Below are 19367 nucleotides of genomic sequence, written 5' to 3' on the forward strand. Positions count from 1 at the left end.
CCAATCAATGTTTACTAACCTATGTTTTAGGTCACTGTATTAAATATTCCTTTACAACATATTTTTTATTATATGCATGATATTACAATATGTGGTTGTACCAGATAAATTCAACCCATTTCCTAGTTTTGGATTCATTTTGATATTTGTTTAAAAACCTTGGAACAAATAACTCTGTTGCTATATTTTGAGTAATCCCATGATATTCACTTAACATGAATTTCTGGAAGTGAATTGCTGAGTCAAAAGGATTGAAAAATTCTAACATTTTTTTTTTTTTATAAATTAATTTTTATTGGTGTTCAATTTACCAACATACAGAATAACACCCAGTGCTCAACCCGTCAAGTGTCCCCCTCCGTGCCCGTCACCCATTCACCCCCACCCCCCGCCCTCCTCCCCTTCCACCACCCCTAGTTCATTTCCCAGAGTTAGAAGTCTTTATGTTCTGTGTCCCTTTCTGATATCTCCCACACATTTATTCTCCCTTCCCTTATATTCCCCTTCACTATTATTCATATTCCCCAAATAAGTGAGAACATACACTGTTTGTCCTTCTCCGATTGACTTACTTCACTCAGCATAATACCCTCCAGTTCCATCCACGTTGAAGCAAATGGTGGGTATTTGTTGTTTCTAATGGCTGAGTAATATTCCATTGTATACATAAACCACATCTTCTTTATCCATTCATCTTTCGATGGGCACCGAGGCTCCTTCCACAGTTTGGCTATTGTGGACATGGCTGCTAGAAACATCGGGGTGCAGGTGCCCCGGCGTTTCATTGCATCTGAATCTTCGGGGTAAATCCCTAACAGTGCAATTGCTGGGTCGTAGGGCAGGTCTATTTTTAATTCTTTGAGGAACCTCCACACAGTTTTCCAGAGTGGCTGCACCAGTTCACATTCCCACCAACAGTGTAAGAGGGTTCCCTTTTCTCCGCATCCTCTCCAACATTTGTTGTTTCCTGCCTTGTTAATTTTCCCCATTCTCACTGGTGTGAGGTGGTATCTCATTGTGGTTTTGATTTGTATTTCCCTGATGGCAAGTGATGCAGAGCATTTTCTCATGTGCAAAAATTCTAACATTTTTAAGAGTATTGCTATATTGCTCTCCAGAAAAGTAGAAAATTTATACACTAACCAGCAAACTTTCCATTGTTTGGCTCATCTTTTGGGCTTCATTGGATTTTGCAATCATGTGTGAATATCACCAGTGTCTTGCTCATATGCTTTTTCTCTCTCTTTTTCAATACTTATTTACGTAGCATAGCTCTGTCACTATCTTTATGTGAAAATTTTGCCAACAGAATTGGCAAAAAAGATGAAAAAGATAAGAGCCAGCATTAGAAGCCAGCACTCAATAAACAGTGAGTGGCTTCATGTAATTTTCTTTAATATATTTTTAATAAACAAATATTTACATGTGAGGATGTTGCTTAATAAATACAAGATAGAAGAAAGAGAGGGAAAGGAACAGAATAACTGATACTTACTTACTTGATGATGTTACAACAAGTTAAAACATCAGGGCCTTAATTACCAGGTGGGATTCTTTTCTGAGAATGTAGTCTCGGAAATTTTAGAAAATTTCAGTGCCTGGGGATGTCCAGTCTCAGGTTCTACATGTCTGATCTGGGCTGGTTGTATGTCAAGGTTGAGACATGCTCTCCTTTGCTTCCCTAAGGGGAGAAGTGCTCAGAATTAGGGACACAATTATTTGAACATTAGCATGTTTACTTAGTCACATTGGTTATATGACCCACTCGTACAGCATCCTAGGTTACGGTAACTCTCATTTTCTCTTGGCGTATTCCAACATGGTTTGTCCAATCTGACTTTGCAATTTTTGTTAGAGGGAGGCCATAATTGTAGACTATGATTTATTTTTGTCACATATATTTAACTGCTTTCTCTTAAATATGTCATTGAAAATACTTAATTACTTTATGACTCGAACTAGAAGCCATATTTGACAATTGTTCAACCTACTTTTGGTTTGTTATGGGGATGAAGTATATTTTAAGTTCTTTTGGCTAAGGTGGAATGCATTTTATCAAGGGAAAAAATGGATGCAGTTTCTGTAGTGTACCCCAAAAGCTAATCTTAAAGTTTGCTGGATTAATTAATAATTCAGCTTGTATAATTACTCAGATGTTTGTTTAAATATGTCTGTGAAAATATAAGAATAGTGGCTATAAGTTTCTAGATTCAACCATCCTTATTGTTAAAATCACTGCTGCCCGTATCTGCCTTCTTGATATAATTGTTTCAGCTAGAAACTACAGTGTAGTGGTGTCTGACGCTACATTTTTAAAACTTTTGAAGACTAAAAAAATCTGAGTTTTGCAGGATGAAGGAGTGGGAGTCATTTATGAGAGGTTTCTCTTCTTTGCTGGATGTGAAATCAAATTAATCCTGAGTAAATCAGATTGGAGAAAATGGAAACAGCAAGTTGAAAGATTTGTGTCCAGGACAATTGACATATGTTATTTTAACCTGGTTAATACAGATAGAATTTATTATTAAAATAATAAAATATGTGTAGCATATTCCTATACCTTGAGGCCCAATCCTTTGAGGAAACCATATCATTAGAACTGAGACTATGAAGAACCAGTAATGTAAGAAATTATAATCAACATGCTCAGACTTATGTCTATCTGCCATATTAGTGCCTATATAAGAAAATAAAGTTGAATATTGATAATGTCTAAAAAATAATAAACTGAGAAAGAGGACTGTCAGTACTAATCAATTCTTATAATTTTTTAGTGATTACTGACAGTTGATTTGAAGTGATATTCTCCTATTTTAATGTGGCATTTAAAATTTCAAAAGCCTGTGGCACCTGGCTAGCTCAGTCATAACAGCATGTTACTCTTGATCCTAGGGTTGTGAGTTCAAGCCCCACTTTGGGCATGGAGCCTACTTAAAAAATAAATAAGTAAATAAAATTTCAAAGGCCCTCAATGGTTAATCGAATTTTTCCTCATGCCATCCCAAAGAAGTAGACCAGTTTTATTATTCTTAAAACTGAGTCTTAATGTCTATACAGGTAACTTTATTCACTTCAACTTTATTGCACTTAAAAATGTTCGTACTTCCTCAAAATGAAAAATAAAATAGTAACATGGTTGCAAATTCTGGATCAGCAGGATTTAAAAAATGGAGGATATAACATGCTCGTAGATAATCTTGTCTTTACTGATTCTATACATTTGAGTTTGAGTTGGTTATGTTTAGTTTTGGGTTTTTGTCTTAAAAATGGCCCTTGATGTTGAACACCTGACAGTTGCTAATCATCTGAGGAATGTTACCGTAGATGGTGGTCTCTGGACACACTGGATCTGCATCTCTTTAATCTCTATATCCTTCATAGCACTTTCCTTCCAAAGCAATATTAGGATGCCATATTTAAAAAGTCATTTTTTCTTGACTTCAGTTAGCTATCAAATAGGGTATCTTTGGCTATAAGTAAGAGAATCTCAACACAAGTCAATACAACTTAAGCAATAAGGAGATTTCTTTTCTTATTTCCCATAAAGTGCAGAAGTAGAGAAGTCCAAGCACAGTGAAGTCTGGGTTTTCTGCATTCTGTGCCCTGCCTTCCTGCAAGTTAGATGCTTCCTGCAGCATAATATTCAGAGGCAGAAAAGGACCATTTCTTCCTTGTAAGCTAGGAAAACTTTGCCTTAGAAGACTTCTCTTCACATTTCATTGGCCAGAATTGGGTCTTTCATCCATGCTTATACCAAACACTGGCCAGAAGAACAGGATGCTTGTAAATAGATGATTGTTAATGTATTAAATCAATCAAGATTCAGTCTCAGGGCTGGGAATGGTGCTCACCTTCCCTGAAGAGGGACCCTATGGAAGAAGGTAGATCTTGAATAAAATTAGGATTCTGGTGGGCCGAAGCAGGAGTAGGGGCAATGTTTGCTACAATTACCTTTTCCTTATACTTCTTATGATGAATATAATTATTTAAAACCCAGCACATGGAGTGGTTGAGCTATTATATTTTATTTTTAACAGGCTGTTTTATCCCCTGATCTCAAAACTTCCACTAGGAGTTATATTGCCTCTTAAAACTGTGTAGATGGATAAGGGATAAGGTGGTTTAGGAGTCTTGCCATCAACCCAGCTACTCCACTTCTAAAAAATACACATTGTAGTAAAAAAAAAATCAAGCTTTCTATGACAACTATTACCACCCTCCCCCATCTAAGAAAAAACATTGTACTTGCTACGTAAATAGCAATTACAGCTTCCAAATAAGTCACTTAACCTCCTCTTCTGGCCAGAGTCATACCCCTAAACCTTTCTATGAAAAATTCTGGAGTCATCAATTTTAGAACTCTGCCTTAGTTTTACTTTCCTGTCACCTCTCAAAAGACTATGGCTTTGGATGCTGATGCAAGTTCTTGCTTTATCCTATGGGCAATTTTGTTGTTCATTCTTTAATTCAGTGGATTTTGGCCATGCTTCTACATTTCATTTTAGCCAAAAGGCTGAGAAGCAAAGGTCATACTTCTGAGAGCCTACTTTATTCTAGCCATCAGCTCCCACCTCAGTAGGCAGACTGGGTGGTGCCTGGGATTCTGAAGGTGAGAACTACTAAGTGAGAATAGATTTCCTGGAAAGACAATGTACTTACTCAAACAAAACCAAAGGAGGAGATTCTGTTGGTCAGAAATAAGTGTAAGGCTGGGGAGCACCCCCCCCGCCCCCGCCGTAAACCAGGCTAAAAATCAAAGATTTATAAAACAATTTTCAGCCATTTGTGAACACCATGTTTAGTTTCATAGACTTGTATCTGCTATTAAAGTACTTTGTTACCCTCATGTACCTTGTTTGCCATTATTGGCTACCTCTCTGCCTCTCCTCCACCACAAATATATTTTGATGTCATGGAACCAGAATGTTAAGGAAGTGACTTAAGCATGACTAAGAAGAAAACTAGTAGTTCATTTAATTGTGAGTCAGTTTAGGATTTTTGGATGATCCAAACAGGTAGAATTAGGGAGACTTATCAACCTTGGTGTAGTTAGATTCTCACGGCTGACATTCTCCTTTTCTAAATTACATATTTTGTCTCACATCCTGGGATATCATGATAAAATTATATCATGGGACTTCATTATGGGGCAGGGATGGGGGGGGTGGGTGGAGATTGAATGGTAGATACCTCACATTTTTAGAGTCTGGAATTCCCTGAAGTATTAGAAGTGCCCAGGAATCCTGGAAACTATAAAATCTTGTGCTTTTATAAAGATGAAAATTATGAAACATTTTAAATTAGAAAATTTGGGTGGACAAAAAGAAAAGAAATTGCACAGACCTGCCAAAGATTTTTTTTTTGTCTAAAGATAATTTAAAAATTGCAAAAGTTTAGGATAATTTTAAAGCCTTCTTTAAACTTTTTAAAATTATAGAGTCACTTTTCAAATTTAGAAATCTGGGTAAGTGATCAGAATAGTTTTCAATAGCTGCATAATTTAGCTACTTCTGTTATTGGAATCACTAGCAAAGCTATTAAACAGGAAATTTTGGAAGGTAAAACAGGAACTTTGGAAGGTAAAAGCTAACCTTAGTTATTCTATATAGCTTAGCTTTTTATATAGATTTTCCTGTACAATGAAAAGACGATTAGTAAAGATAAATTTCCAGATTGGAATTTAGAAATACAGATTTATTAAATTTGATTTTATTTTAGGGGCCAAGTAGGAAACAGCTACTTTGTTATTGTGAAGAGGCTATTATGTTTGAATATTCCTTTAGATTTTTACTATCCAGAAGACTCAGTGTATATATAATGGTGGGAGCTTTCTCCCTTGCAAACAGCATCCTGATGGAGATGATGTATGACGGTGCCATTAACTATTGCCAGTGTGAATATTTGCCTCAAAATTTAGGCCTGTGGCTCTGGAAACTGCTATAAATACTCTAAAATAATAATATTGTGAGTATTTATGTATCATTTTAAGTATGTTTTTTGTTTCTATTCCATGTGTTCTAGAAAAATGACTTACAATTTGTGTAATTGTGGTAATTGGAAAAAGCTGTTGAGATGTGAGGTTTCTAAAATCAATAAGAAGAGGAAAATGGATGTGATCATTTGTAGCATGCTTGCTTTGAAATCGTTTTGATGTTGTATTATCATTTCATATGTTTAAGTGGTTTTGATGTTGTCGCTAAAATGGCACCTAATTAATACATTCACACAATACATTAAAATGCACTCAGTGCCACAAATTCTCCTGCTGCTGCATTTATTTATAGCAATGTACACTGCTTAATGTGTGCTTTTATTTGAAAAGCATTTTTGTAAATGTTTGCCATTTACACTTTCTTTTTGAGTATAGCCGCAATCTTGTACCACCATTCAATATGAAAGATCATCAAAGCAATTAACTTAGAAGTACTTCTCCATTTACCAGAGGATTAAAACTATCTTTGAAAATTATAGGTGAGATGGTTTGGAGATCATCTTAGGTCAGGTTCTGTAGAAGAAAAGCTGAGACAGAAATGGTAAAAACAAGTGATTTGTTGGGCAATACTCTCAGAAGGATGGTAAGGGGAAGAAGGAAAGAGGAGAGGAAAATGTCTATGTATGGAGGTGATCTCAGTGGAAATGGGCTGCAGTTTGCTCCCACAGTGAAACTCTAGAGCATGAATGGTATCATGGGATTGGTTCCATCAGGAGGTAAGTGAGCTGGCAGTTCTATACCCAATGTCAGCCAAACATTGGTTGCAGCTGGCCTTCAAAAACAGGTAGGAGAGAAACATTTTGGGTGAGGCAGTTCCCATTTGGTCCAGGACAATTCTCCAGTGAATGGAGGTACATCTGTGAATTATCAGCATTTTGGTGATGGGACTTTGAGCCAATAAGGGAGGTATGGCATAACACCAACAGCATCCACTGTATAGATGAATGACAACTTAAGAGATTGGACAATTTATTGGACCTTGATTCTGTTACTTTGCCCTCCTCAGCACATACCCTACTACATATATCCACATTTATAATCAAATAAAGGTGGAAAGTCAAACCATGTTCAAGTCCCCTTGATTAGTTAACAGTTTAAAAACATAAATGAAGACATGGACTTCAGGTCAATTTTTTTTTTTTTTTTGTTACTTATGGTGCAGTAAAAGAGAATTAAATTAATTATTTAAAATTAAATTAAATTAATGCTATTAAAATACATTTTTGTTATCATGAATGAAAATGAGTTCAAGAGAGGAGCTTAGGTATTATCCGTGAAGACTTGAGGGTGGTGTTTTGTTTCGTTTTTTTAAAGATTTTTATTTCTCTATCTGAGAGAGAGAGAGAGAGAGAGAGAGAGAGAGCACAAGCGGGGGGGGGGGATGGAGTGGGATGAGGTGGAGGGCAGAAGGAAAGGGAGAAGCAGGCTCCACACTCAGCAGGTAGGCTGACTCGAGGCTCAACACCAGGACCTTAAGATCATGACCCAAGCTGAAGGTAGAAACTTAACTGACTGAGCCACCCAGGCGCCCCAGACTTGAGAGTGTTTTAAATGCCAAGTACACTCAGGCAAGAATTTCTGCAGGCTCAATACCCCTATTTGAAATGCTTTGTTTGCAAAAGGCTTCGACTGTGTATGCATTCATAACTGATTCAGACAGAACCAATACACTTGGTGTGTTCAATGAAACAACTCCTCTCAAAGTATTTCTGTGCCATAGATTATTGTGTCATACAGAAGTGTGGAGTATGCTTCCTAGCAGAGCACCTCCAACCCTCTTTTTTCTTCCCATTATAGAGCTGTTAGTAAGGATTATCTTCTTTGAAAGAGAATTTTTTCTTTCTTGCTACTTACTGGAATAATGAAATGCTTTACAAAAACTAGGTAACCTTGTATGAGGACGGTGGAATTCCCATTAGTATCACTGATTTAAAGAGCTTTTTATTCTATTTTAAGTTGTAAAATATTTTTCAAGGGCATAGAAGACATATGAGAAATTCTTTGAATTGCACAATTAACTTCAAAGTAGAAGATCATTTGATATAGTAGAAATAAACAATAGCAAGTCTCCATCTTGGATCAAAGAAATACTTGTTGCTAATAATATTCTCTCTGATTGCATCTGTATTTGATTATTCCAATTTATTAAGCAGGAATAATAATATGCAAATAAACCCAGAATGATAAAGAGACATTAATTCCGTTTAGACTTCAAGCTGATATTGCAACCTTTCCACTCTGCACAGGGCTTTGCTAAAACCTTATGTAGAACACAAACCAGGCCAGTGCCTAGGAGTTTCCTGAAATGATAAAGGCATTTTTGGTGTAGGGTGGACATGTTTTTAGGTAGGGCCTTGAAGAGTTGTTCCTATTTAAAAATTATTTCTTTAGTGATCTGAAATTTAATACCACTGGTAATCTTCTCACTAATATTATCTAGTCTTAATTCCATAGTGAGAAGTTGAAAGGGTAAAGTAAGTGACAATTTTAGACTTATTTTAAAGTGAAACTTTAAATAAGTGCTTTCCTCGGGCCTTAATTTCCTTTGTGTAATTGTTCATTTAGCTGTCTACATTTGTGCTTTCCTCCAGGAATAAAAATTCTTTTTATTCTGTATGTCTCAGTAATTTATTTCCCCATGTTCATTTATTTCTCTCATTGGCCATGATTTTTAAAATATTATCATAGGAAGGATAGAATAAATATTTTTAAAATATTATGTCACTTGGCAAACTTCTTGAAATAATGCCTGGAATTTGTGGCAAGACCAATAAAGGATTGAAGGACCTATTGTATTAGAATTTAGAACCTTTTCTATAGCAGACATTTAATTTGGCTAATGTATTTAAAATAAACAAATAAACAAACACCAGGCTTCATTTTATATAATCTGTACCATTTGCTAGTAGCTTGAGCAGTTTGAGTTCTCTGTAACTCCATGATTGCTTAACAATATGACTTTTTTATTGCTTCCAGAAATTTCCAGTTAAGTGAAGAAGACCACTGGATTTACCAGGCTGTTTTGGATCAGTATCCTGGAGATCTCTGTGGCAGAAGGACTCTGTATCTGAACATGTTACAAAGATATTTTCCTCACAAATCTAGGCATGATTTGGTGAGTGCTGGACTATAACAGCAAATTAAATAATTCTGGTGGTCAGTAATTACTAGGCAAAATTTATATTTTTAGATATAAATTTAAAATATATATATTTTTTAAATTATTTTTTTCCTACACTCTAGCAAATAACAGTTATAGGTTGAAAGTCTCTCATTTGTCAAATCCTATAAGAAGGTCCATAAGAAGGTGGAAAACCCTTTAAGCAACATTTATTCTCTTCCATGCTTGCTTGCACCAAGATCTTTACTGTGATCTCCTGGGTTCCTCTACCAGTGTTTGGCCTCTGGGTGCCTGTGCATTCACCTGCTCATCTTCAGAGATTCTGGAATCTCTGGGTCTTGAAAGTGGTAATAGCTCATCTATCCACAGAGCCTGTCACATCTGAGCCCTTTTGGTCATGGGGAAGCCAGCACTTGCCTTGGGGGCTGGCGCTTACCTATGTCATCCCCACCACAATGATTCCACTTGATCCCCTTTGGTGAGTCTGAAACACAAATGCCCGAAATTAGAGCTCAGAGTCATGAATGAAATTTCCCCAAGAAAGTCCTGGGAAATTATTGTTTCATTCTTTAGTTCATAAGGCCACAAAGACAAGTAAACAAAAGTTACCATGTCACCAATTAACTTTACCATAACTCACCTTAACACATATGCAAACAAACACATGTGAACTCTTAACTTTTAAATGGGCCTCACTACAAAATATTATCACATACTCTGCACTTCTGTAATTATTTAAAATTAAGCAAGTAGAATTTACCTTATAGCAGTCATGTGTAAGCTCCTATAAGACGTATAACAGTGGATGAAAGAGTACTATTTTTATTCTATTTTACAGATAAAGAAACTTAAGCAAAGGTCACTCATCCAGTATGACCATCCTTTCCTACCCCCATTCCCCCGCCAACAATTATTTAATTCTGATCTTTATTTTGTTGTAGATACCTGTTATGTAAAAAACATGTTATGTAATAAATAATTCACTCTAGATTTTTAAAGTCTTAATTTATTAAATTAGATCATTATTTTTATTCCCTGTTGGTTCTATTTATTTCTGTAACCAGCTGTCATTTTTAACTTTGTAAGTTTTTGTATTTACCTGCTATTGACATGATAAAGATTTTTATACTCACTTCTTACATTAGGTTGATTAGTATTCATTTCTGCATGGTGTATGCTTCCTTTCTTAGTGTTTGACAGATTTTAAGTATATTTTTGGCTTTTGGAAACAAAGCTCAGAAGTTTCCAGAACATATTTTAGTAACTGATGTTTGGTCTAAGTGAATCCATAGCCTGTTTCATCCTGTACCTAATTAACCATAACTAAATTATTGTTTTAGGACAACCTTATCTTGCTTGCTAGATTCTTTTGTCACTCCACTTAGGGGTTAAATAATATATTAAATTCAGAGATGTGGTCTAAACTGGCAAAATAAAGAATTATGTAGGTCAATGGCTCTCAATTTCAGGAGACACAACTTTATATAAGGAGCATCTCAGAATCACCTACAAAGATTTTTCATACTGCTCAAGCAATCTCCATTCCTGTTCTTCCCCTCAAGACTCTGAGATCTCTCATGGTTGAGATTTACTGCCAGCAGGAACTACCAGTACCCATGTTAGACTGTCCATGTCCATCAGGACTGAAGGATGGGAAAAGCTAACATAATTGCTGTAATTCCTTTAAATTTAGACATCCTATCACCTGAATATTTCAGTAATCAAGGCAAACTGAGGTTTTAAGGATTATGATAGGAATATACTTTTATTGGCATGTGTCTAGGTGAAGCACTTGAAGTAATTGTTAAAATATCCCAACTGATTTAAAGATAGAATATTTTTGAAATTATATACAGGGGAAATAATGCTTTTTGTGAATAGTTTCATTGCTGTGTAGATGTGGAAGTTGTTTTAGGACTGCCTAGTGAGAGTCCATCCTATACGAGGAAACTAAGGACTTACAAACATTAAACAACTGGTCCTTAGTCACCAGTTAACCATCAGCTCATAACTTTCAGACTGGTACCTGGTCCTGGTTACTACATTCACTATTAAGATGTTTGTCCCCAGTTTTTCTAAATCATTGGTTATAATTCATTTTATTCATTTTAATAACGATGACATAAAGCATAGGCTCAGTTTCATAATAAGTGTCTGCCATCTGTTATCTTTTCAGGTGGAACATGAGAAATATTGTGATCAATATCGCTTTGCTAGGGAGCAGCGAAAGATCCTGATATCAAATTGGAATAAGAACAGGAGAGACTTTATCCAGAAGGCTGTGCTGACCCTTGCGGAGGCCTGCGCAGCACATGCAATAGAGGGTACTTTGGCTAAGGACAGAAGAAAGCAACAGGAACTGTGTGCTCATCTGAAAGCCAAGGTGAGATGCTCTGCTGATGGTGTTTCAGGGTTTGCCCTGGCATTCATTTAAGAACCCGCTTTCCCTTTTGCTCAAACCCAACCTAAAGTTTGGTTTCTCTAAAATTTTTATTTTGAATAAAACTATTAGTTTGAACCATATGAAATTGCAATTCTTGTAGATCAACAGTAGTCAACAATCAACAATTTAATATGGTTCAAGTGGAAATTCCTGTAACAGGAGATCAGTGTTGAAGTCTGGATTGAGAGATACCCAACGTGAACCACAAATGCTGCACACCAGTGAAAGGTGCTGGATGAAAAAGCAGAAAGTAGCTATAAAGTGAAGTCTGATTCTGGCTCCCACACTCTTGGACCTCTCATTCACATTAAAGATGTAAAAAAAAAAAAAGGTACATTTACGAAGAGGGGAGAGGATTTGTGAAGAGATATGTTGGGAAGAGCCCGATGGACAAAGCAAAAGGTGGAGTGGGTGGGGTACTCCTCTTCTATAGCTCCAGTGAGCGGCCTCCAGTTTGGCTTGGAAAGTTTAGTGGGGAAGCCCTGCAGCTGGGGTTTGAGGATCGGTGTCTGATGCTCACAGGGAACTAGAGGAGCTGCCTCTGTGGCAGACTTGAAAACAAGGATGGCTGCTGTGTTGCAAATAACTGCATTCCCCAGACTGGTCGCCAGTGCATGAGTCCTGGAGGCCCTATGTGGATGGATGTAGCCTCCCTAGGAGTGTTGGCAGGTCCATTAAAAACTGATTGTATGGAGGTACAGCATCACACACAGTAAAGCACACAAATCTTTATTTATTGGTAAATGACATGGTAGGAGAATGATAGTGCAACAAGAAATTTTATTCTATTGGTAGAAAAAAAATAACCTGCAGTTAATAGTTATACTACAGCAATTAATAGCATATAAAAACAAATATCTCTTAAAGTATTAGAGGAAAAATGCCTGCTCTGCAGTGTTTTAAACAAAAAGATATTATATTGGGCATTGCATAAGCTTGGGCCCTAGAAGGAAGAGAGGCTGCATCCAAGCCTGATCTATCTACAATGGGCTATAGAGCTAAGGCACATTTCTTCTCTGTCTGCAGCTGATAAGAAAACACACTGGGGTCAGAGACTAGGACAAGTCTTTATATACTCCTTAGTCTTGTTGCTATTCAATTGGTGCATATTATCATTAGCCTTTCCACTGTGCTGTGGGGGTATTTTCTTCTTATCGTATTGTATTGAGGTAAACATGCAGTAAAGAGCAGAGAACATAAGTGTGTAATTGAATGAAATTTTACAGACAGGGGATCCCTGGGTGGCGCAGCGGTTTGGCGCCTGCCTTTGGCCCAGGGCGTGATCCTGGAGACCCGGGATCGAATCCCACGTCGGGCTCCCAGTGCATGGAGCCTGCTTCTCCCTCTGCCTGTGTCTCTGCCTCTCTCTCTCTCTCTCTGTGACTATCATAAATAAAAAAAAAATTAAAAAAAAAATATAAAAAAAAGAAATTTTACAGACATATATTGCCTCATGTAAAAACCACTGAGATGAAAATATAGGACGGGGACTCCTGGGTGGTTAAACATCTGCCTTCAGCTCAGGATGTGATCCTGGAGTCCCGAGATCGAGTCCCACATTGGGCTCCCTGCAAGGAGCCTGCTTCTCCCTCTGTCTGTGTCCCTGCCTCTCCCTCTCTGTGTCTCTCATGAATAAATAAATAAATAAAATCTAAAAAATAAAAAACAACAACAAAAAGAAAATATAGAACGTTTCCTGAAGCTCAGTTTCCCTCATGCCTCTTCTCAGTATATATTACCTGCACCCATAACCTCTATTCTGAATTCATCACCATAAATTAGTTTTACTTATTCATAAATTTCATATAATTCAAATCATACAGTATATACTCTTGTACTTCCTTGACTTGTCATATCTGTGAGTTTCATTCTTGTTGCATGTTGCAATTATTTGTTTTTCTTTGTTGCTGGGTAGTATTTCATTGTAGTCATATACCACAATTTGCTTATATATTACCCTGTTAATAGAAATCTGTGTTATTTCCGGGTTTTTGTTCTTATGATAATGGTGCTAGAAACACTCTTGAACATGTCTTATGGTGGACATATGCACTCATTTCTATAGGATTTATACTTGGGAGTGGGATGGCTGGATCAGGTGTGTTTAGCTTTTGTAAACACAGCCAAATAGTTTTCCAAAGAGGTTACACAAATTTGCAGCTGGTTTCAATTGCTTCATGTCCTAACCAACATTGGTTGGTTGCCAGTGTAGTGGTACCTCAACAAGGTTTTCATATACATTTAGGATAGATGATGAATGTCTTTTCTTTGTTTCTTTTAAAGATTTTATGTATTTATTCATGAAAGACATAGAGGAGAGAGGCAGAGACACAGGCAGAGGGAGAGCAGGCTCCCTAAGGGGAGCCAAATGCAGGACTCCATCCCAGGATCTTGGGATCACAACCTGAGCCAAAGGCAGATGCTCAACCACTGAGCCACCCCAGTGTCCTGATGAATGTTTTTTCATATGAGTGTCTTTTCATGTGCATATTGACCGTTTGGATATCAGCTCCTGTGAAATGTCCACTCAAGACTTTTGCCCATTTTTCCATTGGGTTGTCTATTTTTTCTTATTCATTTGTGTATTCTTTATATATTCTGTATGTAAGTTCTATTTCCTTTCTTTCTGTGACTTTTCACTTTGTTAATGGTGTCTTTTGATAAAGTTCTTAATTTTAATGAAATTCTTTTTTTAAAATTTAAATGTCTGAGATATAAATTATATGCAGTAAAATCACCCTTTTTAATTAGTGTATAGTTCCATGAATTTTGACAAATGCATGACATGTTAACTACCACTACAAGCAAAATATAGACTGCTTCATCACCCTTAAGAAATCTTTCATGCCCCTTTGTATTCAACCCCATACCCACCTTCGGCCTTTGGCAACTACTGATCTCTGTTCCTATACTTTTGGCTGTTCTAGAATGTTATATAAAGGTAACTATACAGTGTGTGTACTTCTGGGTCTGGCTTTTTTCGCTTAGCATTATGCATTTGAGATCTAGTCACATTGTTATGTGTATCAATAGTTCCTTTTTATTGCTGAGTAGTATGCCATGATTGGGGTTAATCACAGTTTATCCATTCACCAGCTATTTTCAGTTATTGGCAATTAGTATTGCTTAGCTTATGGTGGACATAGGCTTTGGCTTTCCCTGGGAGCCTGTGCCTCAGAGAGCCTTGCCGCTGTTGTTCCTTCCCCTTCAGAAGATTCTTATTAGACACTTGCTGGCCTGTATCTAATAAGGCAAGAGGCATTCTGCTTTCTTGGTTCAGCCTCAGTCTCAGGCAGGATTGTTGTCACTTGGTCTTGGGGCTAGAACCTGCTCAGTGATCTTGTTCTCCCCATGGTAGACAAACTGTGCCTCATGTCTTCGGGGTTCTTGTGTGGGAGAGAGCTTCCTCCCCCTCCCCTAGGAGAGGAGGGTGTCTTTGTTTTTTTTGTTTTTGTTTTTGTTTTTTCCTCCCAGCTGTAATGGGTCTACACTATGCCCTGGTGGGTTTGCTGCTTGACACCGCTCACTACCCCCAAGAGATTTTGTTCTGTAGGACTTCTGTTTTTGTTTTTGTTTTTTTTTTCTTTTTAAAAGATTTCATTTATTTGTTTTGGAGGGGGAGGAGTAGGGGGAAGGGCAGAGGGAGAGAATCTCAAGCTGACTCTCCACTGAATGTAGAGCTTGACACTGGGTGGGGTGGGGGTGGAGTGGGGTGGGGATCCTGATCTCATGACCTTGAGATCACAACCTGAGCCCAAAGCAAGAGTTGCCACTCATGTAGGGCTTTTGTTCTTATCTCTTAGACCTTAGAGGCTTCATCTGCTCTTCTCCCCTGACCTTGATCTTTGTTATGAGCTTTCTATAGAGAAAAACCTGTAAGGGCATGTAAATTCCCCTGTCTCTGAAACTTCCATGGGTTCTACACTCTCAGGCTCTACAACAGCAGGAAATTGTAAAAATTCATTGACTGATTACAAAGTGTTGTTACCCACTTCTGTGGTGGCCTTGTCTTTCCCAGATGCTCTGTCTCAAGTAAGCAAGTTTCCATATTGCCTGTCTCCTTGGAAACATCTGCCTTTCTTTAAATCTCCGGTTTATTTGCCTGTGACCTCGGCTCTCTGATGGGTTTGAGAAACGTTCTGATACAGCTTTTCCTTGTGCTTAGAGTGGGAGATGACATTCTTTCCAGCTTCTTATATTCTAAATGGAACCTGGAAGGTCCTCACGAAATACTATTTATCAATCTTTTATGTGCCCTACTTAAGAAATCATTACCTAGTAGCACAAGGTCACTTTCAAAGGCAGCCTGCCTGAGATTTTTCTGCCCAACAGGACTCCTGCCAATGGGAAGGGGGACCCCCCCAAAAGTAGGGGTGGAATAGCAATAAATCAGAACCTGATAGGTGGAAGAGAATCACCTAGACAAAGGAAAATGTAAATGACCCACATCAGGGGTATGTTCCCAGAAATGTTTCCCAGCTAGGAATCAAGGCAACAAAACTGGTAGGAAGGCAAGAGTCAGCATTAGCCACCTGCCAGGTTAACTTGGGACAGCACCAGTCACCAGTCTAATGAGAATTCTGCTGGCCTCCCCTATATATATCTACCCCCTCCTTTTTTTTTTTTAAAGATGTTGTTTGTTTATTCATGAGACACACACACACACACAGAAGCAGACATAGGCAGAGGGAGAAGCAGGCTCCATGCAGGGAGCCAGATGTGGGACTCCATCCCAGAACTCTGGAATCATGCCCTGAGCAGACCACTGAGCCATCCAGGAGTCACTGTTTTCCCCTTTTCCTTCCTACCCATGGACTCTGATGGTCTAAGCGTCTGGGGAATGAAAGGAGATGTCATCATCTGAATAAAGAGGGAAGAGTTGATTCATTTCTTGGAAGTGGGCAATTTAATTTTGAATCAAGGCTGTACTTTGTGTCTTAAAGTGACTTTAGGACCCTTTGTAACCCAGGAGTGAGTCATGGTTTCTGCTTAGTTTTCACTGAGCAGCAGGAGAAATACCTAAATGGGACAAGAATAATGCTGTGTTTTGATGATTTCCCGTGTATCATGCTGTTCAGTGTATTGGGTATACTCTATGGAGTGTTCCCACATCTCAAGCATTCTAATAGATACTCTATAGGCATTTTATCATATTATCCTCAGTGACAAATCCAGGATGTGCAGGCGTTGCTGCAGAGTACCCACCCATGGAAATCAGAGGCTTGGTTTTTGGAAGCAATGCAATATGGCCTCTCCTTAGAGACCCATGGTCACAAGGTGGTGAAAAAAGTCTCTCTGAACTTTTGAAGATGAAGCCTCCAAAGAATAAATGTGAGCAGAGAATGGTGGAACATAGAGTAGATTGTGATGCAAAATGGATTCAATTGGATTCAATTTCCCATAGAGATGGTGTTATCATGGAGTTTGTGTTCGTGATCAAGGACTGAGGTTCAATAAATTATAGCTTGAAACAAAAGTCTATCATAAAAGAAAAGGAGTAGTCCTATCAGTTCTATAGTAATTTAAAATACTAAATTATGCTCTTTTTTTTTATCCTGGAAGGAAACTTGGAGATTTATCCCCATCCTTCATTTTACAACTCTAAAAGCTGAAGTCCTGAACGATAAAGTGACTTGTCTCATGTTCATGCCAGCTAATTTGACTTGAAATTCAATATTATCTCAGCCCTGTACAGCTTTGCATACAAGAATCTTACAAAATAATAGAAGATATTTATTATACTGTGAGCCCCAATGCACTATAAAATAGACCCACAGAATGTGAAAAATATTACTTTATTGTATCATAAATTTGACCTTCTAAAACTAGCATGCTAGCTATAATAAACATTAATTAAACATTTAACCATAATTTTGTTTTTAGTCTTGGAATTTAAAAAGGCTTTTGGGGGATGATTTAGATGATTTGTGCCTTTTAAGAAAAGTGTTAAAGGAATTTTGACATAATGAGTTTTCTCCTTCTCTGTTTTATTTTGGTTTTTCTATCCATAATGAATGCTGTAGCAAGTAGAGGCCTCTCACCAGAGTGGTGAGAAGAAAGCAGAGAAGTAGAGCTCTCATTCTCCTGCTCCTTGCTCTTTGATCCTTGAAGGTCTCTTGGACTACCAGCCCCTCCCCAGCATCCAGCCTAACCACTCAGTTAGCTGTGCCCTTGATTTTTTTGCCTGCTTGTCTACACCATGGCTGGGGAACTTCATTCCCAGATCTGTCTTACAGTTGACTTTCTCTGCATCCATGCTGGGTGGCCAAGTGCTATTAAGGAAAATTCAGCTTCACTTGGACTCTCAATCCCACATGGGAGGCCTTAGTCCTGTCCTTAGCTCACCATTTCTCCCCTATTCCTCATATGACTGTTTCAAAAGTCATATGTCCTTTAAATACATACTTAACCTGATGCCATATACCCTCCCCCTCCAGCCCCCAGGAGACAACCCACCTCTACTTTATCACTAAAATGAAGTCATGGAGGGACGCCTGGGTGGCTCAGTGGCTCAGGTCATGATCCTGAGGTCCTGGAATTGAGTCCTGCATCAGGCTCCCTGCAGGGAGTCTGCTTCTCCCTCTGCTTATGTCTCCCTCTTTCTCTGTGTCTCTCATGAATAAGTAAATAAAATAAATAAAACAAAATAAAATGAAGTCATGGAGTGTGAGATAGGTCCCAAATTCCTGCCCCATTCTATGCTTTTATGTCTCCTGCTAGTCCCCTCCTTTCCTCCAAGACGTGATGCCTTCTGTATACTCCTATCCAGTCCTTCCCGCAGTGTTTGGGACTCTAAACCTTTTCTAAACCTTTTAAACCACTTTAGGAACATGGTTCTACTGATTATCTACTTTCATTATAATTTTTCTTTCTTATTCTGCATTTTTCCCAGCCTATAAATATGGTTAAGTCTTTCTTATTCAAATCAAAACTTCTCTTGACTCCAAGTTATCCTCTAGCTTCTGGGAAGTCTCTGATCTCTATCCTTTTCTTTGAAATCAACCATTTGAAAGAATAATCTATATTTTCTCAGGACTTCTGACCTCTCTACTCTACCAAGATTCTCTTCTCTCTCCAAAGTCACCGGTGACCTTCCAATTATCTAATCCTGTCAGTGCTCTTCCATCCTTATGCTGGTAGACCATTTCTCACTGTTGACCAAGCACTCTTTGTTCTAAAGTATTATTTCGGTTTCTAAAATATTATCTGTTTGCCATATCTTAGTCTGCCTGTGCATCTGTCATTGCCTGCACAATCCTAAAACCCTGGTATCCTCAAATTTATTGTCCTTGCTCATTGCCCTTCTCTCATTACTTCACAGGTTCCTAACCCCACTTATGTTTTTACCTATCTTTATATGCTAATTACTCTCAAATCTTTTTTCCCCATCTCTGAGCCTCTCTCTCTTGAATGTCATTTATCCAGCTACATACTGATTATCTCAAAGCCTGTGTCCAAAATAGGAATTTTTGTTTCCCTCCAGTAAATTTGCACTCTTCTTGAATCTTATCTTAGCTTCCTCTTCTCCCTTCCTCACCCCCATAGCCATTTACCAACTTTGGACATTTTATCTCTTAACTTTCTACCCCTTCTTTTCTATCACTGGGCCCTGGGCATTGTCCCTGGACTGTTGAAATCGTGCTCTAATGGCTATGCTTCACATCTTGCCCTTCTGAATTTTAGATAGGGAGAATGCTCTATCTAAAATGCAATTAGGTTTATGGTCTCCCATGATGACAACTCCTAGTGACACCCTTTGTTTATGATAATGGCCAAACTTCTTGGCATAGCTTTCTAGGTCCTCAATAACA

At 37.9% G+C, this 19367-nt stretch overlaps 1 protein-coding gene across 2 annotated transcripts in view; it reads left to right on the plus strand.

The window, feature by feature from the left end:
* Positions 1-19367, plus strand: part of CCDC148 (coiled-coil domain containing 148) — a 233757-nt gene that overhangs the window by 86513 nt on the left and 127877 nt on the right. For both annotated transcript variants that reach the window (XM_055307649.1, XM_055307648.1), the window contains 2 exons: positions 8969-9107; positions 11290-11496. In XM_055307649.1, coding sequence (XP_055163624.1) covers positions 8969-9107; positions 11290-11496 — 346 coding nt within the window. The remainder of the gene's footprint in view (positions 1-8968; positions 9108-11289; positions 11497-19367) is intronic.

Source organism: Nyctereutes procyonoides, unplaced genomic scaffold (assembly GCF_905146905.1).
Source record: "Nyctereutes procyonoides isolate TBG_1078 unplaced genomic scaffold, NYPRO_anot_genome, whole genome shotgun sequence".
NCBI lineage: Eukaryota > Metazoa > Chordata > Mammalia > Carnivora > Canidae > Nyctereutes > Nyctereutes procyonoides.